At 45.4% G+C, this 20,876-nt stretch overlaps 1 protein-coding gene across 4 annotated transcripts in view; it reads right to left on the reverse strand.

The window, feature by feature from the left end:
• Positions 1-20,613, reverse strand: part of dnajb2 (DnaJ heat shock protein family (Hsp40) member B2) — a 54,040-nt gene extending 33,427 nt beyond the window's left edge. For 2 of the 4 annotated variants that reach the window (XM_041201208.1, XM_041201205.1), the window contains exons 1-2: positions 20,444-20,611; positions 1,818-1,904 (exon numbers count right to left, since the gene is read on the reverse strand). In XM_041201208.1, the coding sequence (XP_041057142.1) occupies positions 1,818-1,882 (65 nt within the window). In that variant the 5' untranslated portion in view covers positions 1,883-1,904; positions 20,444-20,611. Of the gene's footprint in view, positions 1-1,817; positions 1,905-20,443 lie in introns of all 4 variants that reach the window. The other 2 variants (XM_041201207.1, XM_041201206.1) reach the window with 2 other exon arrangements.
• Between the last annotated feature and the right edge of the window lie 263 nt (positions 20,614-20,876).

A 20,876-nucleotide genomic window follows, 5' to 3' on the forward strand; every position in this document is an offset into this window, starting at 1 on the left:
TGTTGCCCTTGTCCTTCTAGATGGTAGTGGTCGTGGGTTTGGAAGGTGCTGTTGAAGGAGCCTTGGTGAGTTGCTGCAGTGCATCTTGTAGATGGTACACACTGCTCCTACTGTGCATCAGTGGTGGAGGGAGTGAATGTTTGTGAATGGGATGCCAATCAAGCAGTTGCTTTGATCTGGATGGCGTCAAGTTTCTTGAGTGTTGTTGGAGTTGCACTCATCCAGGCAAGTGGAGAGTATTCTATCACACTCCTGACTTGTGCCTTGTAGATGGTGGACGAGCTTTGGGGAGTCAGGAGGCGAGTTACTCTCTTCAGAATTCCCAGCCTCTGACCTGCTCTTGTAGCCACAGTATTTATATTGTTGGTTCAGTTTCTGGTCAATGGTAAGCCCAGGATGTTGATCATCTAACCACAACTTTGTACAGCTGTAGCATATTTTTTATTCATTCACAGGATGTGGGCTTCGCTGGCTGGGCCAGTATTTATTGCCCATCCCTAGTTGCCCTTGAGAAGGTAGTGGTGAGCTGCCTTCTTGAACCACTGCAGTCCATAACCTCTAACCCTTTGTATTGTCGTGCTCTAGATATAATGATCAGATACAAGATCATTTCATTAGCCTTTTGGATCTTTTTCTGTACCTGCCCAATCCACTTTTACGTTCTTATGTACATGAATCCTCAAGTGTCTTTGGATCACTACTGCTTCTAGCTTTCCATCATTTAGAAAGCACTCTGTTCTATCCTATTTAGGTCCACAGTACATGGCCTCACATTTGACTACTGATACTAAAGTAATTATCCAACATTCTTTACTTTCAATTTTACCATCTCATCATTATCTGTTTTCAGGAGTCCACATTGCTCCTGATCATCCTCTTCAAGGTTCTCTATTCAGTTACGCTCTTATACTTACGTATCCAGGGTAACCTCACTTAATTATTTTAAAATTTATTACATTCCTAAAGGCAGTCTGATCCAAGGGCCTATCTTTTATGTGACGAATGAATGCTAATTCCAGCTCTAGCAGGCAGGCGGAGAATGGATTCCCAGAGAAACAGGAAGCAGTATATTTGCCACCTGTCCTGGGAGGGAAGGGGCAGAGGGTCAAAAGAGTCAAAGATTGTGGTGGTGGTGGTGGTGGGTGGGTGGGTGGGTGGGTGGGTGGGTGGGGGGGGGGGGGGTGCAGGTAGGGAATTGGAGTTAAAGTCACACTCAGATCAACTGTGATCTTATTGAGCAGCGTTGCAGGCTCAAGGGGCTGAGTGGCCACTCCTTCAATTTCTCATGATCCTATGACACTAGGTGGTCTCTTCTCCCACAAAATATTTCTTCTGTGAGCGAGTGGTTGACCTATCAAACTGGCCCTCCAGCGAGACAGCAGAAGCAATTAGGATCGATTCATTCGAATAGATGGATAGATTTCTTTTGGAAAATAACATTTTAGGATTACAGTATGAGAGGGATTTGAGATTGGACAGGTGGTGATTTGGGAGGAACAGGTGACTTTGGACCTATCGTTTCCAAAGCTCTCCATCACTGGAGGGCTTGCCTTGCCTCATGTCTGGATCTGTTAATGATTAATTGACAGAGATGGATCACTGTGATCAGTCCAACTCTCCATTACCATTGTATCAGGCGAGTACCAGAATGGTGAGAAGGCAATTTAGATCTCTTCTCATCCAACATTTACGATGTTCCAGGCCACATTACAAGTCGAGGCACTCAGTTAACTTACAGATACATACACTTTAAAAATATCCGTGTTCCAGCAGTGGTGATCAGTATGCATCTAGGGAAGAGTGACACAAATACTCACGCTTTTTTAATGTCTTCCTGAGAGGAATTCTGAGGGACTCCCAAGATATTATAATAGTCCACCATTTCCTCCACAGCAATGTTCCGGCTGCGGGACAAAAATAAGATGCAAATCAAAAATTAATAATATCTTCTCACCACAACAACATTCTCATCCTGGTTCTCCAATTCCTCCATGGTTTCACACACTCCCTATTTCTGTAAAATCCTCCAGCCCTACAACCCTCCCCAATTTCTCTGTGCTCCTCCGATTCTGGCCCCTTGCGCATCCCCGATTTCCATCCCTCTCTATTGGCGATTGTGCCTTCAGCTACCTGGACCTCAAGCTGTGGAATTTCCTACCCGAACAACTCTGCCCCTCTCTCCTTCTTTAAGATGCTCCAGAAAACCTACCTCTTTGACCAAATATCTCATGTGACTCGGTGTCAAATATTTGTTTGATAACGCTCCTGTGAGGTGTCTTGCAATGTCGTACTGTTTTTAAGGCATTACAGAAATATAACCTGTCATTTTGTTTCTATTAAAAAACAGTCCTACGGTACCAGGTGGAAAAGCAACGTGCTATTGCCTCCTCCAGACCAGCAGGGGAGCTGTGACCAGGGAGGGGCTCTCCTGCTCCTTGGTCAGGGAATGGTGTACATCAAGCAGCCCATGGAAGGAATCTCACATTGGAGAGAAACCACATCTTACAAAAGGTGTGAAAATAGCTCAGGCCTTTCACCACCCAAAGCACTTTACAGCGTACTAAATACTTTCTTTTTTGAAGTGTAGTCACTGCTCTAACATAGGCAAGTGTGGCATCTGACATTCACACAGCAAGATCCCACAAACAGCAATGTGATAACGACAAGATTGCATAGCAGATAGCATTGCATAATTTTTACAGCACAGAAAAAGGCCATTCAGCCCAACTGGTCCATGCTGGCCTTTATGCGCTACACAAGCCTCACCCTGTCAACATATCCTTCTATTCCTTTCTCCCTCGTGTGTTTATCTAGTTTCTCTTTAATTACATCCTTCCCAGTTTCTGGTGTCATTCTAGTAAATCTTATTCATACCTTCTCCAGTGCCTGTATATCCTTTTCTATGATAAGGAGACCAGGACTTTGCACAGTACTCCAAGTGTGGTCTAAGAAAGGGTCTATATAAATGATCTGTTTTGAGTGAAGTTGTTTGAGGAATAAAATATTGATCAGCGTACCAGCGGAACCTCCCTGTTCTTCTGTAAACTGGTGATTTGGATCTTTTATGTCCACTTGAGAAGGCAGCTGGCGCCTCAGGTTAAATTCTCAGATGGCACCTGTGACAGCGCAGCACTCCCTGAGTACTACATTGAACTGAACTGTCAGCCTAATTCTTTTTGTGCTCAACTCTCTGACATGGGGCTTGAACACCTGACTTTTCTTGCACAAATGGACCAGAAGTCCAAACTTTTGAACCGGGAAAAGTGCGCCGGCCCAAAGGTAACCTTGTCATGGACTATGGAGCCACACCAGCAAACAACTGCAGGATAACCCAGGATAAAGCAGGTTGCTCTGGGAGTGGTGTTTTTTTTTGGGGTGTTGAATGGGGCAACAGAGAGTGCAGGTTGGATGGGATGGGGGGGAGGGGCGGTGGGGGGGGAGAGGCTAAACTCGTTCATCCATCAATCAATAAATAATTAAATTAATAGAAAAAAGAAAGACGTGCATTCAAATTGTGCCTTGTACAACCACTGTATCTTCCAAAGCACTTTACAGCCAATGAAATACTTTTGAAGTGTAGCCACTGTTGGAATCTGCAAACACAGCGGTCAATTTGCACACAGCAAGCTCCCACAAACAGCAAAGAGATAATGACCAAGTAAATCGATTTTATGATGTTGGTTGAGGGATAAATTACAGCCAGGACACCAAAGGGAGAACTTCCCTGCTCTCCTTCGCAAAGGCACGTCATGATCTTTTACGTCCACCTGAGAGGGCAGGTGGACTTATTAAACCCAAAAGACAGCACTCCCAACAGTGTATCGCACCCTCGATACGACACTGGGAGTGTCAGCATTAACTTTTGTACTCAAGTCTCAGAGTGGGACTAGAACCCACAACTTTCTGACTCAGGGATGTGACTGCAATCAACTCAGCTGCAGCTGACACTATGTTAATATTTAATATAAATCATATATACATATATAACAACAGCAAAAAGTCATTATATATAAGTTTATACTCTATAAGTAAATATATCATATAGATATAAAAAGACAGCAGACACACACCGCTCCAACGCCCCTGATTTCAGACAAGTAGAATTGTTAGCCTCTATTTTCAGTCCCTGAGCAATGAGTCTGTGATGAAGAGCTATTTATGTCCTCACCAGAGTCACTTATAAATATGCCTCACAGGCCAAGCATCGGAAATGCTGCCAACCAGCGATGAATAACGCACCCCCACTTCGGCAGAAACAAGGCTCCTCAATCGACCCCAGCACAGCACCCCCCGATTCAGACGAGACCAGAACCGAAATGCGGACTCCCCCTTCACCGAAGCAACAACTTGCATTTATGAAGTCCATTTAATATAGTCAAACATCCCAAGGTGCTTCACAGGAGCATTATCAGACAAAAGCGCTGGTTGTGGATACTCACGCTATTCAAGTTGCACAGATGGAGAATGACCTCTTAGTCAAGACACATAAGCAGGGCAGTCTTGTGCAACTGTATCCCAGAGCCTTCAGGAAAGGTGGTTATAAAAGTGGGGATGGTGGGTGGCGGTTAGAGAGGTAAAGGAGGTGGGAGAATGGATTCCAGCCTTAAAGTAATAAAGCTCTCTAGGGGGAAAAAAAGCTTCAAATCTGGGAGCAGCTTAGTCATTTTAATGGCCTATTCCTAACCTTTGAGGGTAGATAGTGGTGTCATGGTATTGTCGCTGGACTAGTAAGCCAGAGACCCAGGCTAATGCTCTGGGGACATGGCTTCCAATCCCACCATGGCAGCTGGTGGAATTTAAATTCAATTAATAAATCTGGAATATAATGGTGACCATGAAACTATCACTGATCGTTGTAAAACCCCATCTGGTTCACTAATGTCCTTTAGGGAAGGAAATCTGCTGTCCTTACCCAGTCTGGCCTACATGTGACTCCAGACCCACAACAATGTGCTTGACTCTTAACTGCCCTCTGAAATGGTCTTGCAAGCCACTCAGTTCAAGGGCAATTAGGGATGGGCAACAAATGCTGGCCTTGGCAATAATGCCCATCTTTTTCTTTTAATTTATTCGTTCACGGGATGTGGGTGTCGTTGGCAAGGCCAGAATTTATTGCCCATCTCTAATTGCCCTTGAGAAGGTGGTAGTGAACTGCCTTCTTGAACCGCTGCAGTCCATGTGGTGTAGGTACACCCACAGTGCTGTTAGGGAGGGAGTTCCAGGATTGTGACCCGGTGACAGTGAAGGAACGGCAATATATTTCCAAGTCAGGATGGTGTATCACACTATTCCTTTCAGGTGCTCCTTAAAACTACAACTACTACAACAAAGAAGTAGGTTTTAAGGAGCATCTTGAAGGAGGAGAGAGAGGGAGGGAGGCTGAGCGGCTGAGTGAAGGAACTCCAGAGCTTAGGGCCTGGGCAGTTGAAGGCACAGCCGGCAATGGTGGAGCGATTAAAATCGGGGGTGTGCAAATAAGTCAGAATTGGAGGTAGGAATAGAGATCTTGGAGGGCTGTAAGAGGTTACAGAGACAGGGGGGTGTCTGAAAACAAGGGGCAGGATTTTAAAATTGAGGTGTTGCTGAACCGGGAGCCAACGTAGGTCAGAAAGCACAAGTGTAACAGCTGAACAGGACTTGGCGTAACTTAGGATACAGGTGAGCTCAGGTTAGTGATGGGTAAAATTTCCTTCTTTGACCAAGTTTTTGGTCACTATTCCGATATGAGGAATAAGAGCAGGAGAAGGCCATTTGGCCCATCAAGGCTGCATCTCTTATTTGGCTGGGCGTCAATTTTTTTTGGTTTGTTAAGGCCACTGTCAAGCACCAAGGTATATTTAACCACATTAAAAGGTGCTTCATAAATGCAAATTGCTGTTTTTTCTAGTCCTGCACATTCCAATGCTCCCACTCAGTGATTAAATTTGCAGTTTTTGAGCCAAGGCACTCCACATACCGACCTCATCTCCAGTTATAGAAGAGTTCAAAAAAAAAGGCAGGCAGCATTTCAAGCACTCTCCGTATAAGGGCTGCTTTCTGTTCTGCAATGAATGATTCATAGAATCTTCAGTAAAGGGCTATTATTTCTTATAAATCAACCAGTCAGTCAGTTCCCTCAAAAGACAATTAACTGCTTGACACATCATCATTTGCAAACATGGAATCACTGACCCCACTGGACTCGATCTTTCCACCATCACTGATGACACCCAAATTGCCTTTGTTGCTCCACTTTCCAACCCTCTCCTGCATCGCACCTTTTAGGACAAGTAACTTCCTTTGGCTCAATCTTGCCCAAACATAAACCATCCTTTAACACTAGTTAAACTAGTAATAGTAGTTCAGTGGGGAGCACTCTCGCCCCTAAGTCAGAAATTCATGGATTCAAGTTCCACTCCAGAGACTCTCGTATTGCTAAAAAAGAAATGTTAAAACTGAGGGCGTAAAAGGTCCCACGGTATTTTGAAGAAGAGCAGTGGAGATCTCCCCAGTGTCTAGGGCCAATATTTATCCCTCAACCAACATCACTAAGACAGATTGCCGTCACTCGTTCGTCATTTGTGGGAGCTTGCTGTGCGCTAAATTGGTTGCCACGTTTCCTACATTGGCTGTAAAGTGCTTTTGGGGAATTCCAAAGACATTCTCAAGGGCATTTAGGGATGGGCAATAAAAACGTTGGCCTAGCCAGTGACATCTATATCCCATCAAAGAATAAAAAAAGTCATTAAACACTCTTTATGCATGCAAATTCTTTCTTTCTTTCATCCAATGTTAAAGCCCAAAAGTGCGATCTCGGCACCCTGTTCACTGACAGACTGCATAGACTTGACTTGTATAGCACCTCTCACAACTTCAGGGCATCCCATAGTCCTTTACACCCAAAGGAAATACATTTGAACTATAGCTACTGTTGTAGGAAACGCAGTGGCCAATTTGCACTCAGTAAGTTCCCACAAACAGCAAAGTTAAAATGATCAGATAAATCCGGGGTTTTTTTTTGATGTTGTTCAAGGGACAAATATTGGCCAGGACACTGGGGAGAACTCCTCTGCTCTTCTTCAAAATAGTGACAGTGGGATGTTTTACCTCTACCCAGGCAGGCAGATGGGGTCTTCGTTTGATGACTTATGCGAAAGACAGCACCTCTGACAATGCGGCACTCCCTCAATACTGCACTGAGGGTGTCAGCCTAGATACTTGTCCTCCAGTTTTGGGAGTGGGAGCTAAACCCATGACCTTCTGACTCAGAGGCTACCCCAGCTAGCCTGAGCTGAGCTTCTTACCTCATGTCCAGTCTGCTGTCAAAGCTGTTTCATTTCACTGACTTAAATCCACAGAATAGAAACACAGTAAGATTAGGACAGCACAGAATGAGGCCATTTGGCTCATCAAGCCTGTGTCGGCCATTCTGTAGAGGGATCCCATTCTCCCGGCTCTTTCCCCACATCGCAGGAAATACTTTCTCCTTCCCCTTGCTCTTTGTGTTATATATTAATGATTTGGACGTGAACGTGGGGGGCACGATTGGGAAATTTGCAGATGACACGAAGATTGGCCAAGTAGTGGATAGTGTAGAGGATAGTCATAATCTCCAAAACGATATAGATGGGTTGGTGGAGTGGGCGGTAAAGTGGCAGATAGATTTTAACATAGAGAAGTGTGAGGTCATACATATAGGGAGGTCAAACAGTTAAAGGGATTATAAAATAAATGGGATTATACTAAGAGGGGTAGATGAAGTGAGAGATCTTGATGTACAAGTACACAGGTCCCTGAAGGCAGCAGTTCAAGTAGGCAAGGTTGTAAAGAAGGCATATGGAATGCTCTCCTTCATTGGCAGAGGTATAGAATATAAAGGTAAGGATATAATGTTGGAATTGTACAAAACACTGGTGAGGCCACAACTGGAGTATTGTGTGCAGTTCTGGTCACATTACAGGAAAGACATAATAGCTCTGAAGAGAGTGCAGAGGAGGTTTATAAGAACGTTGCCAGAGTTAGAAAAGTGTAGCTATGAGGAGAGATTGGATAGGTTGGGGTTATTTTCCTTAGAACAAAGAAGGCTGAGGGGTGACTTGATTGAGGTGTACAAAATTATGAGGGGATTAGATAGAGTGGACAGGAGAAAATTGTTTCCCTTGATGGAGAATTCTAGAACCAGGGGACATAGATTCAAGATAAGTGGCAGAAGGTATAGGGGGGACATGAGGAAGAACTTTTTTTACACAGAGGGCAGTGAGTGTCTGGAATTCGCTGCCCAAGTTGGTGGTAGAGGCAGAAACTTTAAACTCTTTTAAAAAGTACCTGGATCTGCACCTAAAGTGCTGTAAGCTGCAGGGCTATGGGCCGGGTGCAGGAAGGTGGGATTAGAAAGGGCACTTGGGTGTCCTTGGGCTGGCATTGTCAAGATGGGCCAAATGGCCTCCTTCTGTGCTGTAGCTTTTCTATGGTTCTAAGTAGTTATCCAAATCCCTTTGGAAAATTACTATTGAATCGATATCCACCACCCTAACAGACGGAGCATTCCTAACCATAACCCCTTGTTGAGTAAGAAGAACAAAGCTTTTCTTCATATTGCTTATGTCAGAAACTGCCACTCCCAGCTGGTAAAATATGGCATTTCGCTACGGCAGGAAGACTCAAGCCAAAACTCATGGCATAACCATGTTACGAACTGCAGAAAGAGGAGACTTTTCGCCTCTTAAGTTTTCTCCTGAACTCATGTTGTAGAGTTGAATGGACCAACTGCATCAGCCTCTCCCTGAATCTGAACCTATTTTACTACTGCAGGCACTTGACTGTAGGTCAAATGGAAAATCTGAATTTGGCAGAGTGGGGAAACTGCCCTGAATAGGCAGAAATACCTGGATTCTAGAAACAAAATAGAGAGAGCTGAAAGTAAACAGCAGGTCCAGTAGCATTTGTAACAAGAGGAGGCAGATTTGCCCCACACATCCCATCCCTGCATCCCCACCCCCACATCTCACCCCCATTGCTGCAAAGACCTGAACTGTCTCAAAAATTGAAAACACTTTCCTTGCCCTTCCACCTGAACACCAGAGTCCTACATGCCCAACTTCACCAAGCGCTACTGGGGGTCATCCACTGACTCCAACTTTCCTGAGGCTCACCATTAGGTCTCTCCAAGGCTTCACTCATAAATTATCTGGCAACAAAAATGTTATAAATATGTAATCCATAATGTAACAAAACATCCAAAGGTATTTCGCAGGAGGAGCGTATCATGAAGCAAAATTAGACAGTGAGCCACAGGAGATATCAGGGCAGATTACCCAAAAGCTGGCTCGAAGAGGCAGGTTTTAAGAGGTGTCATAAAAGGATGAAAAGGGAGGCAGAGAGTTGAGAGTGGTGGGGGGCGGGGGGGGGAATTCTAAAGCGTAGGGCCCAGACAACTGAATGTGCTGCCACCAGTGGAGGAACAATGGAAATCAGGGATGCGCAAGAGGCCAGGATTAGGGGAGCGCAGTTATCTTAGGGGCCTGTGGCGCTGGAGATTACAGAGAAAGGGAAGGGCTGGAAAACATGGATGAAAGTTTTAAAATCAAAGCTTTACATAACCAGGAGTCAGTGTAGGTCAGTGAGCACAGGGGTGATGGGTGAATGGGACTCGGTACGATTAAAGACGTGGGCAGCAGAGTTTTGGATGACCTTAAGCTTAGGGAGGATGAAATGTGGGAAGATGGCATCAAATCAGAATGATATTTTCTAGTTTGATGAACCAGCCCTTTCCTGGATGCTAAATTACAACTAACTCTCACAAGAGCACTAGAGATAGGAGCAGAATTAGACGGTACAGCCTATACAACCTGTTCAGCCATTCAATACGACCATGGCTGATATTGGACTTCAACACTTCCCTGCCCACTTCACAGATGCCTCGATTCCCTGAAAGACCAAAAATCTGTCTATCCCAGTCTTAAATCTATTCAACGATGAAGCATCCACAACCCTCTGAGGTACAGAATTCCAAAGATTCACCAGCCTTTGAGTGAAGTAATTTCTCCTCATCTCAGTCCTAAATAATTATCCCCTTATCCTGAGATTGTGCCCGTGTTTTAGATTCTCTGACCAATGGAAACAATCTCGCAGAGTCCACCTTATCGAGGCTCTTCAGAATTTTGTAACAATAAAATTATTGGTTTATTATAAAACCAGTCTTGTCGAATAGAAATGCAAAGATTATCAACATGGAATATGAAATGATACTAATTATTCTTTCAAGATACCCTAAGTCATTAACATTCACACACTCGTGCGCTCACACACACAAAAGAAAACAATGAAATAAAAAACTGAAATACAGGAATTCTGACAAAGGTTAAAAGTCAATGGTTCAAGGGAGAAGGATAGATGGTGGAGTCCTTGAAATGGTGTCTGGGTTATATGGTTGGTCTCTCAGTGCTGATCTGCGAAACAATCAATGACTCTGGCACTGCTTTTCAGGCGGACTCGAGGAACACTCACAGGTACTCTATATCAGCACATAGCAACTTAGGAGCAGCTTACATTCACTTCTGGCTACTGACTGGCTCTGGACCACAAAAAGGCTGCAGTCCTCTTTTCACAGTTGGTCCTTCTCTTCTCAAAAGCAAAAGCAAAACCAATTTTTAAACACAAGTCTTTCCAGGCATTGATTTTTCCCCAGAGCCATGAAACCCTTGAGACCGCCCCCAATCACCCCCCCACCTTTGTACACAGTTCACCAGGTTCAAGAGGTTTACAGTTTTGTTTTTTTACGCAGCTGCTTACTAACCTTTTCTTGTAAAAGGACACTTTTTCCAGGTTTAGCAATCAGAGTCCTGCATTAACCCTTATGTCTTATAAAACAAACATTTTTCAGGAATGTTGAAGATGAACCACTTTCTATGATTAAAGTGTTCATAACACTGTCTATATCTCTTTGCAGCCTCTCTGGTGTCCTCCTCACAGCTTACCTTTCCACTTTTGTATCGTCAGCAAACTTAGGTACATTACTGTATGTCTCTTTGTAAATAACTGAGGTCCTGGCACAGATCCTTGAGGCATTCCCCTAGTCATAGCCTGTCAACTTGGCAAGGTCCCATTTATGTTCACTCTATGCTTCCTGTCCAGCTCTATCCATGCTAATATATTACGCCCAACTCCCTGAGCTCTTACTTTGCCTATTAACCTTTTGTGTGGCACCTTATCGAAATGAAGGAATACAATATATACTGGTTCCCCTTTAACCACTGTTACAACCGGGACAGGTGGAGTGCACTGTCTGCCTGTAGTGCCAATACTCCACAGGTCACAACACATACTTAAATGATGTCTCCAGCTAGTTATAGTCAATACCAAATATGTGCTTTCCCTATTAATCTCAGAATGAACACCCAATGACCAAACTTGTTCAATAAACAACAAAAATTATTAGTTTATTATAAAACCAGTCTTATCGAATAGAAAGGCAAAGCTTATTAACATATATATATATATATATATATATAAAAAACTTATACAGTATGGAATATGGGAGTATACTGTTTTGAAATACCCAAGTCTCTCTCTCTCTCACACACACACACACACACACACACACACACACACACACACACACACACAACAAAGAGGAATTCAATGGTTCAAGGGAAAAAGGTAGATAGTGGAGTCCTTGAAGTGCTGTCTGGGTTATATGGTTGGTCTCTCAGTGCTGATCCATGAAAGAATCAATGACTCTGGCACTGCTTTTCAGGCGGGTTCAAGGAACACCTGAGGTACACAATTCCAGCATGTACAGCAACTTAGGAGCAGTTTATTTATTTTTTTATTCATTCACGGGATGTGGGCTTCGCTGGCTGGGCCAGTGTTTATTGCCCATCCCTAATTGCCCTTGAGAAGGTGGTGGTGAGCTTGTTTCTTGAACCGCTGCAGTCCATGTGGTGTAGGTACACCCACATTGCTGTTAGGGAGGGAGTTCCAGGATTTGGACCCAGCGACAGTGAAGGAACGGCGATGTATTTCCAAGTCAGGATGGTGAGTGACTTGGAAGGGAACTTCCAGGTGGTGGTGGTCCCATCTATTTGCTGCCCTTGTCCTTCTAGGTAGTAGCAGTCATGGGTTTGGAAGGTTCTGCTTAAGGAGTCTGCAGTGCATCTTGTAGATGGTACATAATACTGCCACTGTGCGTCAGTGGTGGAGGGAGTGAATGTGGATGTGGTGCCTATCAAGTGGACTGCTTTGTCCTGAACAGTGTCCAGCTTCTTCAGTGTTGTAGCAGCTGCACTCATTCAGGGAAGTGGAGACTATTCCATCATATTCCTGACCTGTGCCTTGTAGATGGTGGACAGGCTTTGGGGAGTCAGGAGGTGAGTCACTCGTCGCACAATTCCTAGCCTTTGACCTGCTCTTGTAGCCACGTATTTATATGGCTAGTCCAGTTCAGTTTCTGATCAATGGTAACCCGCAGGATGTTGATAGTGGGGGATTCAGTGATGGTGATGCTATTGAACATCAAGGGGCGATGGTTGAATTCTCTCTTGTTGGAGATGGTCTTTGCCTGGCACTTAGGTGGTGCAAATGTTATTTACCACTTGTCAGCCCAAGCCTGGATATTGTCCAGGTCTTACTGAAGCAGACCATGCACAAATGCAGCATCTGAGGAGTCGCAAATGGTGCTGAACATTGTGCAATCATCAGCGAACACCCCCACTTCTGACCTTATGATGGAAGGACATTGATGAAGCAGCTGAAGATGGTTGGGCCTAGGACACCACCCTGAGGAACTCCTGCAGTGATGTCCTGGAGCTGAGGTGACTGACCTCCAACAAGCACAACCATCTTCCTTTGTGCCAGGTATGACTCCAACCAGTGGAAACTTCTCCCCAATTCCCACTGTCTCCAGTTTTGTTAGGGCTCCTTGATGCCACAATCGGTCAAATGTTACCTTCATGTCAAGGACAGTCACTCTCACCTCAACTTGGAAGTTCAGCTCTTTTGACCATGTTTGAACCAAGGCTGTAATGAGGTCAGGAACTGAGTGGCCCTGGCGGAACCCAAACTAGGTATCAGTGAGCAGGTTATTGCTAAGCAAGTGCTGCTTGATAGCACTGTTGATGATCCCTTCCATTACTTTACTGATGATGGAGAATAAACTGATGGGGCGGTAATTGGCTGGGTTGGATTTGTCCTGTTTTGTGTGTACAGGACATACCTGGGCAATTTTCCACATAGCCGGGTAGATGCCAGTGTTGTAGCTGTAATGGAACAGCTTGGCAATGGGTACGGCAAGTTCTGGAGCACAAGTCTTCAGTACTATTGTCGGAATGTCGTCAGGGACCATAGCCTTTGCAGTATCCAGTGCCTTCAGCCGTTTCTTGGTATCACATGGAGTGAATCAAATTGGGTGAAGACTGGCATCTGGGGACCTCCAGTGGAGGCCAAGATGGATCATCCACTCGGCACTTCTGGCTCAAGATTGTTGCAAATGCTTCAGCCTTATCTTTTGCACTGCTGTGCTGGGCTCCTCCATCATTGAGGATGGGGATATTTGTGGAGCCTCCTCTTCCAGTGAGTTGTTTAATTGTCCACCACCATTCATTACTGAATGTGGTAGGACTGCAGAGCTTAGATCTGATCCATTGGTTGTGGGATCGCTTAGCTCTGTCTATCACTTGCTGCTTATGGTGTTTGGCACACAAGTAGTCCTGTTTTATAGCTTCACCAGGTTGACACCTCATTTTTAGGTATGTCTGGTGCTGCTCCTGGCATGCCCTCCTGCACTCTTCATTGAACCAGGGCTGATCCCTGGCTTGATGGTAACGGTAGAGTGGGGGATATGCTGGGCCATGAGGTTACAGATTGTGTTCAAGTACAATTCTGCTGCTGCTGATGGCCCACAGTGCATCATGGATGCCTAGTCTTGAGTTGCTAGATTTGTTTGAAATCTATCCCATTTAGCACGGTAGTAGTGCCACACAACACGATGGAGGGTATCCTCAATGTGAAGGTGGGACTTCGTCTCCACAATGACTGTGCGGTGGTCACTCCTACTGATACTGTCATGGACAGATGCATCTGCGGCAGGCAGGTTGGTGAGGATGTGGTCAAGTATGTTTTCCCTCTTGTTAGTTCCCTCACCACCTGCTGCAGACCCAGTCCAGCAGCTATGTCCTTTAGGACTCGGCCAGCTCATTCAGTAGTGGTGCTACCGAGCCACTCTTGGTGATGGACATTGAAGTCCCCCACCCAGAGAACATTCTGCACCCTTGCCACCCTCAGTGCTTCCTCCAAGTGGTGTTCAACAAGGAGGACCACTGATTCATCAGATGAGGGAGGGGAGTATGTGGTAACCAGCAGGAGGTCTCCTTGCCCATGCTTGATCTGATGCCATGAGACTTCATGGGGTCCGGAGTCGGACCTTTAAACCAAGTTTTCCAAGGCATGTTTTTTTTTCCCCAGAGCCATAAACTACCAAGTGTCCCCCTTTGTACACAGTTCACCAGGGTCAAGAGGTTTCCAGCTTTAACACTGCTTCATTCCTTTACTTGTAAAAGGATGTCTTTTCCAGGAATAGCAATCAGAGTTCTGCATTAACCCTTTTAAGGGACAGTATCTTTTAAGACACAAATTGTTCCAGAATGTTCTTAGCCCTTGAAGACGGACCATTTTCTGTGATTAAAGTGTTCATGACACTACCCTACTAGTTATATCCTCAAAAAACTCTAATAAATTTATCAAACGCAATTTTCTCTTTCATAAAACCACGTGGAATTGTTCTAATCATACTATGATTTTCTAAGTGCATTATTAAGACTTCCTTAATAATAGATTGCCGCATTTTCACCAACAAGATTTCAGAAAAACTGGCCTGTGCGTCCCAGTTTTGTCTCTCCCTTCTTTCTTGAATACCAATGTCAAAATTGGCTCCCCAATGCCTCTGCTCAATCATCAAAGGCAGCCAAACACTCCCCCAAAACTATTTCATCTTAATACCGCCACTCCTCCATTTACTTTCAAATTTTAGTGCAGGGCGTTTTCATAGATTTTTACGGTTAAAATCAACACTTAATTTTCCTTTTCGGAAACAAATAACTAATGTTGTCGTGTAGTGATTACATTACTGGACTAAGAATCTAGAACCCTAACGATCCAGAGGCATGAGTTCAAATCCCACCATAGGAGCTGGGGAATTCAAATTCAATTAATGAAATAAATTTGGAATTGAAGGCTCATATCAGTCATGATGACCATAAAGCTACTTGTTTCTAATTAGAGAAGGAAATCTGCAGCATCTACCTAGTCTGGCTTATGTGTAACTCCAGACCTGCAATAATGTGGTTGATTTCCAATTCGGGACAGACAATAAATGTTGGTCTTGCCGGGAACACACACAGTGGAACACAGCACTTAGGAGCAGGAGTGGACCATTTGGCCCTTTGAGCCTGTTCCGCCACTCAATAAGATCATGGAGTCAACTCCACTTTCCTGTCTGTCACCCGTAACCCTCGACTCCCTCGTCTTATCAAAAATCTGCCCAACTTACCTTGAACACATTCAATGACATGGACAAGGAAACCTCCTGCTGATTACCACGTACCGTGCCCCCCCACCCCCACCCACCCCCCAATCTGATGAATCAGTGCTCCTCAATGCTGAACACCACTTGGAGGAAGCACTGAGGGTGGCAAGGGCACAGAATGTACTCTGGGTGGGGGACTTCAATGTCCATCACCAAGAGTGACTCGATAGCATCACTACTGACCAAGCTGGCCGAATCCTAAAGGACATAGCTACTAGACTGGGTCTGCGGCAGGTGGTGAGGGAACCAACAAGAGGGAAAAACATACTTGACCACATCCTCACCAACCTGCTTGCCGCATGTCCATGACAGTATCGGTAGTAGTGATCACCGCACAGTCATTGTGGAGAGGAAGTCCCATCTTCACATTGAGGATACCCTCCATCGTGTTGGGTGGTACTACCACCGTGCTAAATGGGATAGATTTCAAACAGATCCAGCAGCTCATAGCTAGGCATCCATGAGGCACTGTGGGCAGCAGCAGAATTGTACTCAAACACAATCTGTAACCTCATGGCCCAGCATACCCCCCACTCTACCATCACCATCAAGCCAGGGGATCAACCCTGGTTCAATGAAGAGTGCAGGAGGGCATGCCAGGAGCAGCACCAGACATACCTAAAATTGAGGTGTCAACCTGGTGAAGCTGTAACACAGGACTAGTTGTGTGCCAAACAGCATAAGCAGCAAGCAATAGACAGAGCTAAGCGATTCCACAACTAAAGGATCAGATCTAAGCTCTGCAGTCCTGCCACATCCAGTCGTGAATGGCGGTGGACAATTAAACAACTCACTGGAGGAGGAGGCTCCACAAATATCCCCATCCTCAATGATGGAGGAGTCCAGCACAGCAGTGCAAAAGATAAGGCTGAAGCATTTGCAACAATCTTGAGCCAGAAGTGCCGAGTGGGTGATTATCTCATTTTCCTCCAGATGCTAGTTTTCAGCCAATTCAATCCACTCCCATGTGATATTCAGAAGCAGCTGAAGGCATTGGATAATGGGTGCTGACAATATTCTGGCAATAGTACTGAAGGCTTGTGCTCCAGAACTTGCTTCACCCCCTAGCCAAGTTGTTCCAGTACAGCTACAACACTGGCATTTATCCAACTATGTGGAAAATTGCCCATGTATATCCTGTCCACAAAAAACAGGACATTCCAACGTGGCTAATTACCGCCCCATCACTCTACTCCCGATCATCAGTAAAGTAATGGAAGAGGTCATCAAGCGGCAATTGCTTAGAAATAATCCGCTCACTTACACTCAGTTTGGGTTCCGCCAGGGCCACTCAGCTCCTGACCTCATTACAGCCGTGGTCCAAACACAGACAAAAGAGCTGAACTCTTGAGGTGAGGCGAGAGTGACTGCCCTTGACATCAAGGCAGCATTTGACCAAATGTGGCATCAAGGAAGAGCCCTAGCAAAACTGGAGTCACTGAGAATCAGGGGGGAAACTCTCTGCTGGTTGGAGTCATACCTAACACAAAGGAAGATGGTCATGGTTGTTGGAGGTCAATCACCTCAGCTCCAGGGCATTATTGCAGGAGTTTCTCAGGGTAGTGTCCTAGTCCCAACCATCTTCAGCTGCTTCATCAATAATCTTCCTTCCATCATAAGGTCAGAAGTGGGGATGTTTGCTGATGATTGCACAACGTTCAGCACCATTCATTACTCCTCAGAAACTGAAGCAACCCATGTCCAAATGCAGCAAGACTTGGACAAGATCCAGGCTTGGGCTGACAAGTGGCAAGTAACATTGCCTGGCACTTATGTGGTGCAAATGACCATGTCAGATAAAAGAATCTTTCCATCATCCCTTGATGTTCAATGGCATTACCATCACTGAATCCTCTGCTGTCAACATCCTGGGGTTTACCATTGACCAGAAACTGAACTGTACTAGCCATATAAAGACTGTGGCTACAAGAACAGGTAAGAGGCTAGGAATCCTCCACCAAGTAGGTCATCTCCTGACTCCTCAAAGCCTGTCCATCTACAAGGCATTAGTCAGGAGTGTGATGGAATACTCTCCACTTACCTGTGGACAAAACTCAAGAAGCTGGATACCATCCAAGCACTTGATTACACCCCACCCACAAACATTCACTCCCTCCACCACCGACACAGTAGCAACAGTGTGTATCATCTACAAGATGCACTGCAGGAACTCACCAAGCCTCCATAGTCAGCACTTTCCAAACCCATGACCACTACAAGGGCAGCAGATAGATGGGAACACCACCACCTGGAATTTCCCCTCCAAGTCACTCACCATCCTGACTTGGAAATATATCGCCTTTCCTTCACTGTCGCTGGGTCAAAATCCTGGAACTCCCTCCCTCACCGCGCTGTGTGTGTACCTACAGCACATGGACTGCAGCAGTTCAAGAAGGCAGCTCACCACCACCTTCTCAAGGGCAACTAGGAATGGGCAATAAATGTTGGCCCAGCCAGCGACACCCACATCCGATGAATGAATTTTTTTAAAAACTGCTCACTGGGGAAGAGAATTCCACAGACTAACAGCCCTGTCAGCAGAAAAATTTCTCATCTCCATCTTTACAGGGAGACTTCCTATTATTGACCTGTCTCCCCTGATCTAGTCCTCCCCACAAGTGAAAACATCCTCCCAGTTTCCATCTAATCAAGTCCCCTCAGGATCTTATGCTTCAATAAGATCACCTCTGATTCTTCTAATCTCCAGTAGTTATAGGCCCAGCCCCTCAACCTATCCTCATAAGATAAGCCCTTCATTCTGGGATGAATTTTTTGAAAATTATACCGCGCCTTTCATGACCTCAGGATGTCTCACAGACAATGAGGAACTTTTCACACGCAGTCACTTGTAATGTATGAATGTAGCAGTCAATTTGCACACAGCCAGCTCCCACAGACAACAATGAGATAAATAACCAGATAATCTGAGTTTTGGTGATGTTGGTTAGGAGATAAATATTGGCCAGGGACACAGGGTCCCTGATCTTCTTTGAATAATGCCATAGGATATACCCGAGAGGACAGATGGCCTCGGGTTTAACCTCTCAACCGAAATACAGCGCCTCCTTCAGTGCAGCACTCCCTCAGCACCTAACTTACAGGGTCAAGTCTCTGGAGTGGGGCCTTCTGACTCAAAGGGAAATGGGATGCTAATCCAGTCATTGATGATACCTCTTTTTAAAAGATGATCCCATGATTATTCTCTTCCTATATATTTGATTTTCTTAAAAAGAGTCCTGAGTCCAACTTTTGGCAATTAAAGTCCCACCTTCATGTTTGCAACAGGGTGATGCCCTTCCTAAGATTAGCAGTGCTGCAGATTGCCATGAGCAGCATATATTATATACGTATATTAAACATATATGTTATGAAATGCTGTAAGCTGTTAAGATCTGAAATGCACTGACTATAAGACTGTAGATGCAGATTGAAGGGGTAGCATTGTGGTTCCATTTGGGTTAGTGTTAGGATTGGGACTAATAAACCAGACAAACGAATTCATATCCCACCACAGCAACTGGGCAATGTAAATTTAATGAAATAAATTACAGAATAAAAAGCTAGTATCAGTAATGGTGACCATGAAACCTTCAGATTGTCATTAAAAAAAAACCTACCTGTCCTTTAGGGAAGGAAACCAGCCGTCCTTACCTGGTCTGCCCTACATGTGACTCCAGACCCACAGCAACATGGTTGACTCTTAACTGCCCCTCTGAAATGGCCTAGCAAGGCATTCAGTTCGAGGGCAGTTAGGGATAGGAAACAAATGCTGGCAACATGATTGACCATCCCAGCGAAGTGGCCTATAGCAAGCCACTCAGCTCAAGGGCAACTAGTGATGGATAATAAACGCTGACCTTGTCAGTGATGCTCACAACCCACGCTGAATGAATAACTTTCAAATAGGGGATTCTGAACAGAGATTTGCACTTACATAGCCGGAGATATGGGGGTTGTGCGGCAAAATGACATTGGGGCAGAAGATCAACCGTGACCGACCTGAGTGGCAGAGCAGGCTCAAGGGGCTGAATGGCCTATTATGTTCCTATACCACTTTACAGCCAATGACGTACTTTTGAAGTGTAGTCACTGCTGGCATGTAGGAAACACAATGACTAATTTGAGCACAGCAAGATCCCGCAAACAGCACTGTGATGATCCGATTTTGATTGAGGGATAGGTTTTGACCAGGGCACCGGGGAGGACGCCCTTTGCTTTTCATGGGAACATCATGCTAGGGGATGTTTTGGAGGTAGGTGAAGGGAGGGGAATCTGCTAGCTCTGACTCTCCCTCCACTGTCTGACTGGCCCGAGTATTCTCCAGAATTTTCTGTTTTTATTTCAAAGCGACACAATGTTTAGGAGGTGGGGCGGGGGCAGGGGGACGACTGATAGCCTGCCTGGCCAATAGGGAGGCGGCGGAGCAGCCAGCCGACCAATGGGCAGCCAGGGGAGGCGGGTCAGGGGCTGGCGAGCAGGTTAGTGTGCGCCTGGCAAGGCTGCAGCAACAGAACATGACCCAGCCACAAAGTAGCAAAGTCTGGATACAAAGTAACAACTGCACTATAATGTAACAACTGAGACAAAGCGAGGAGGGAACACCCGGTTACAAAGTATCTAGGAGATCAATGCGACTGTTACAATGTTTCACAAAAATTATTCTGGAGGGGGTTTTCTTGTGGTAAAGCGGTTACCAAAGGGCTCCCGAACACAAACCAATACAGAATGATCTTACCTCAGGAAACTATTTAAATACGTGTGTTAAAAACAGATAGATTTTCAGGGGGCAGCTTATATTTAACACGTCAAAATAACCTCCACTGTTTGGTGGGGCAGTTTTTAGATTCTGTTTATTGGAAGTTATGAAGTTCCAATGCTCCTTACCTGTCTCAGTGAGCTGTGACCCCCTTGGCTCTCTGTCTCTCTCTCTCGCTTTCTCTTCCTCGGTGTTTCTCTGCTGTTTCTGCCGGCCTGCCCTTCACTCTGAGCTCACCGCGACGTCGACAATAAGCTGCAGAAACGTCCAGAAAAAAAAAATCCCTCCGTCCCAGGACGCACGCGCGCTCACCAACCCCCCCCCCCCCCCCCCCCCAAACTCGTGTCAGTCACAGAAGAGGCTGCAGATGCAGCATGTGCTAACCGGGAGCTGGAAATTGTCGAGTCAAGGGAGAAGCTGTAATTAAGGGACTTGGTCCGTCAGGAGCTCGGGAACTGTCAAAATTGCTTCCCAGGCAATGGTGATCCCTGCCGCCACTCAGAGGGAAGCCGCGGGTGGGGGTCGGGGGGGGGGGGGGAGGTGACGCAGCCAATTTGCTCA

This window comes from Carcharodon carcharias, chromosome 12 (genome assembly GCF_017639515.1).
Source record: "Carcharodon carcharias isolate sCarCar2 chromosome 12, sCarCar2.pri, whole genome shotgun sequence".
Taxonomy (NCBI): domain Eukaryota; kingdom Metazoa; phylum Chordata; class Chondrichthyes; order Lamniformes; family Lamnidae; genus Carcharodon; species Carcharodon carcharias.